The 4862-nt window shown below is 52.7% G+C and overlaps 1 protein-coding gene across 1 annotated transcript in view; it reads left to right on the forward strand.

Annotated features, from left to right (window-relative positions):
* Phldb3 (pleckstrin homology like domain family B member 3) overlaps positions 1–4862 on the forward strand; it is a 16217-nt gene that overhangs the window by 876 nt on the left and 10479 nt on the right. Inside the window, exons 2-3 of the mRNA XM_028782542.1 lie at positions 2540–2718; positions 3478–3636. Of these exons, the coding sequence (XP_028638375.1) occupies positions 2540–2718; positions 3478–3636 (338 nt within the window). The remainder of the gene's footprint in view (positions 1–2539; positions 2719–3477; positions 3637–4862) is intronic.

The following is a 4862-nucleotide window of genomic DNA, read 5'->3' on the forward strand; positions in this document are numbered from 1 at the left end:
CTCACTGGGGGATTCTAGGCAGGGGCTCTACCACTGAGCCACGCCCCAGTCCCTCACTGGGGGATTCTAGACAGAGGCAAGGGGATCTACCACTAACCCACATCCTCACCTTGTTCCAAGTTTTAAATGCTCATTGTAGAAGTCATCTTACTTGTATATGTTTTAGAAGGTACCACAGAAAAATGAGAACTTTCTTGTGTGTGTGTGTGTGTGTATTTGTAACATGCATGTGAGTGATCTCTGACCCCAGAAGAATTCAGAACCCCTGAGGCTTGAGTTACAGGTGGTCTGCCTCCTGTCGTGACTGCTAGAAGCAAACTCAGCTCCTTTGCAAGAACAGTAGTTCTTAATCTGCCCAGCGTCATTGTTTTGTTTTGGTTTTTTTTTTGAGATAGTATCTCAGATAGCCCTAGCTGGCCTTGAACTCGATATGTAGCTGAGGATGGCCTTGAAACCCATGATTTCTCTGCTTCCACCTCCCAAGTCCTGGGATTTCAGGCAGCACTAGGCCCAGCTGAATTATGTATTATCCTTATAGCAAAAGCAGCTGGTGCTGCCTCCTCCTCCTCTACCCTACCCAGGGTCTGTAGCCCAGACTGGTGCTGAACTTGTGTGTGAGGATAACTTTGAACTCCTGGTTCCTTGGCTTTCACCACTCAAGTCCTGGAGTTGCAGGCATGCGTTATGACTCCCAGCAAGAATCTGAGTCTTCAGTTCGTAGCCAGGATGTGGCTGACCATGTGCCTGTGGGGCCAGTCAGTGCCCCCTCTGTTCTCTAGGAGCACATGGTCACTCTGCTGTAGAGGCGTGGCATGATTACAGAGTGCTTTAGGCCTTCCCACTGTGCCTTAGGGCCATCAGCTCAGACCTCTGAGTCACTCTGATCTTAAGACTCTTTTATCTAAAGATACTGAATCCCTCCAGGTCACGGCTTGGATCGGTCTGAAAAAGTCTATGCTACAGCTCTGTTGACAGTGTCAGCTGTGTCACTGTCTGTCCAGGGGCTGCGTCCCATCACCCTGAACCTTGATTTCTCCTGAGGTCTGGTTCTGTTTGTCTAGGATTCTAGGTTCTAGTCACTTTTCCCCCCTCAGACACAGAAATCTGAACCCTGAGTCTTTCTGTTTTTGGGGGGTGGGGGGTTTCAAGACAGGGTTTCTCTGTGTAGCCCTGGCTGTCCTGGAACTCAGAAATCCGCCTGTCTCTGCCTCCCAAGTGCTGGGATTAAAGGCGTGCGCCACGACTGCCCAGCAACCTGAGTCTTCCCTCAGACCTAGGGCTCCAGGCCCCAGCCCTTCTCTCTCAGACCCAGAGTCTAAGCCCAGTCCTCATTCCTCAGACCCATGGCCCAGCACCAGCCTTTCTCCCTCAGACCTAGGGTCCAGGTCGCAGCTGTTTTCCCTCAGTCTTCGTTGCCCCTTATCTGTCATAACCAGAATCATCCTGGGAATCCCTCTTCTCCACAGTGTGATCTCGGTGTCTTTTCTATCACCAGACCATAATCCTGACCGTGCCCTGCAAGCCCCTGCCCCTCCCCCTCCCCTTTGAGATCAACACTCACCATGCTCCCTCCTTCCTGTCATCTTTCCTTATTTCTTTTCCAGTCACACTTTCCAGGTTTGGCTCAGGCTTGCACCTTCATTGCTTAAAGTTTTGAACATGGAGATCTCCTCGTCTTTTCATGACTCCACATTAACCCCAACGATAACATTTGACCAAACCAAACATGAACTATACATACGACGGTCTCCACGCCACCCCCCACTACTGCATCAGATACTCCTGGTCTGTGGGTGTGGCTCAGTGGTAGAGCCCCTGCCTAGAATCCCCCAGTGAGGGGCTGGGGGCGTGGCTCAGTGGTAGAGCCCCTGCCTAGAATCCCCCAGTGAGGGGCTGGGGGCGTGGCTCAGTGGTAGAGCCCCTGCCTAGAATCCCCAGTGAGGGGCTGGGGGCGTGGCTCAGTGGTAGAGCCCCTGCCTAGAATCCCCCAGTGAGGGGCTGGGGGCGTGGCTCACAGTGCAGCACTAGTATATCATACATAGGATTCAATCTACTAGGCTGCAAAGCCTAAATGAATGAATGCTAACAACAGAGAACAGGGAAGGGATGGAGTCCATGCTGCAGGCTCCCGTGTCTCACAGTCCCCAGTTGAAACAGCTTTGTGCTCTTCTGGAGGGCAGGGCCTGAGGCTGGCCTACCTTAGCTCTCCATGTTTACACAGCATGACTGTGTTTTTATACTCACGCCTTCTTTTGTCCCTCCTTCTGTCCCTCTCTCCTCTCCACCCTCCTCCCTGGCCTCTTCTTCCTTCTTCTATTTGCTTCCTGCCTCCCTTCTTACGTCCCACCCTTTCTTCCTCTGTAAGGTCTGGCTCTGTGACCCAGGTTAGCCTTGAACTCGCCATTCTCCTGTCTTCACCTAGCATGTGCTGGGTTTATAGGCACCGTATCTGGCTGTCTCTTGTTTCTTATACTGTTTCCTTGGTCATTCCTCTGGCACAGGGCCATGAGCAGACCTGGGGTCTCGCTGTGAGGCGCAGACACCCCAGCAGGGCCCAAGTCCAGGTCCACAGCAGGCTTGTTTTCTCAGGAGCAGAGGCAGCTGAGCCAGGAGCGGGATCATGTTGAGAGTCTTCGCCAGCGACTTAGGGAAGCCCAAGGACAGCTTGATTCACAACCGGAGGACCAGAGAGAGCGGCTCTCACAAGGGGTACAAGAGGTCAGGGCTCTGGACCTGCTTAGAAATGGATTCCATGTCTGGCTTCCAGTAGGACCCAAAAGCCTTGACCCAGATCTCTTCCATTAGACCTAGGCGTCTAGGGCCCTCCTCCCTCAGACGTGAGGTTCTAGGCCCCAGCCCTCCTCCCTCAAATGTGAGGTTCTAGGCCACAGCCCTCCTCCCTCAGATGTGGGGCTCTAGGCCCCAGACTCCCCTCTCTCAGATGTGGGGTTCTAGGCCCCAGCCCTCCTCCCTTAGATGTGGGGCTCTAGGCCCCAGACTCCCCTCTCTCAGATGTGGGGTTCTAGGCCCCGGCCTTCCTCTTTCAGATGTGAGGTGGTTCTAGGCTCTAGCCCTCATCCCTCAGATGTGGGGATATAGGCCACAGTCCTCCTTCTTCAGATGTGAGGTTCTAGGCCCCAGCCCCCTCCCTTAGATGTGAGGTTCTAGGCCCCAGCCCCCTCCTTCAGATGTGAAGTTCTAGGCCTCAGCCCCCTCCTTCAGATGTGAGGTTCTAGGCTCTAGCCCTCATCCCTCAGATGTGAGGTTTTAGGCTCCAGCCCTCCTCCCTCAGATGTGGGTATCTAGGCCACAGTCCTCTTCCCTCAGATGAGCGGTTCTGGGTCCCAGCCCTCCTCCCTTGGGTCTATGAGTCCAGGCCCCAGCCCTCAGATCTAGGGGCCTAGGTCAAGCCCACCAGCTCACTCCTTCCTCAGGTTTAGGGATCCTGTCTCCAGTCCCTTGTGCCCCCACCCTCAGATCAGAGAGCAGCTGGATGCAGCCCAGCGTACCTATGAGGATCTGGAGTTCCAGCAGCTGGAGCGCGAGAGTCGTGTGGAGGAGGAACGGGGCAGCCCTGAGGTCCCAGCTCTGGACTCCAAGGTCCGGGAGCTTCAGGCCAGCGTGGCCCAACACAAGGTGAGTTCCCCAGAGCAGCCCTGCCTCCTTCTTCATCCCTCCCTTCCCCCCATTTCCATGATGGTTCTGGGACATTCACTCTGGTCAGACACGGAGATCACCATCCAGGAGCCACTGACTCCTTACAGCAGGATCTGAGGTGGATCCTGTTGCTTTTTTTTATACTCTACCTGAAGATGGTGAAGACCACGTTATCTTTCCCACTTCGTTCTTAAGGTGCTGGGTTGTTTTTTTTTTTTAACTTTTAAATTCATTTATTTATATATGTGCTAGAGCGTGCGTGCCTCCGTATTCACGGACGTCTGAGAGTAGGAGTCAATTCTCTCCTTCCACCATATTCCCTGGGATTGAACTCATGTCGTGAGGTTTGGCTGCAAGCAGCTTTACCTTCTTGCTGGCCCCAGCCACTCATTCATTCTGTCAGTTTTATGGTCAGAGTTTGGCCTTGTCCTGCGGGGACACGCTTAGCATACAGCTCAGCGTCCCACCCGTCTGTGGCTACAGAGTTCCTTCTGGGGTCTCCTCCCACACCTCTTCCGGCAGACTGTTGTCCTTTCTCTTTTCCTTCCACTGGTTTCTGTCTGCATGGGGCCCAGGCTGCCTGGAACCAGCTGTGTAGCTGAGGATGACTTTTAAACTTGTAATCCTCCTGCCTCAGCCTTCAGAGTGCTGGGTTTGCAGATGTGCTCCACCACATCTGGTTTATGCTGAGGGTGGAACCCAAGACTCCGAGCCTCCCAGGCAAGCACTCTGCCAACTGTGCCACATCCCCAGTCCCTTTTGATTTTGAGATAGGGACTCTGTAACCAAGGCTGGCCTAGGACTTACTATGTAGCCCAGGCTAGCCTTGTATCTGATGCAATTCTGCCTCAGGCTCCTGGGTGTTGTAATTACAGGTATGGCTCCCCTTTCTCTGTTCTTTAAGATACTACTATTTATTATTATTATTATTGGGTTTTTTGTTTGGTTTGTTTTTTGTTTGTTTGTTTGTTTGTTTGTTTTGAGACAGCATTTCTCTTTGTAGCCTTGGCTATCCTGGGCTCACTTTGTAGACCAGGCTGGCTTCAGATCTGCCTGCCTCTGCCTCCCACATGCTGGAACCAAAGTCATGTGCCATTCCTGGCTTAAGGTTTATTTTTATTTATTTACTTTAAGTATGTGTGACGAGGCTGTATGCAAGTGTGTGTGTGAGTGCGTGTGTGCTTGTGTGTGTTCACAAGAGTGTG

The sequence above is a fragment of the Grammomys surdaster genome, unplaced genomic scaffold, assembly GCF_004785775.1.
Source record: "Grammomys surdaster isolate TR1022 unplaced genomic scaffold, NIH_TR_1.0 804, whole genome shotgun sequence".
NCBI classification, from domain to species: Eukaryota; Metazoa; Chordata; class Mammalia; order Rodentia; family Muridae; genus Grammomys; species Grammomys surdaster.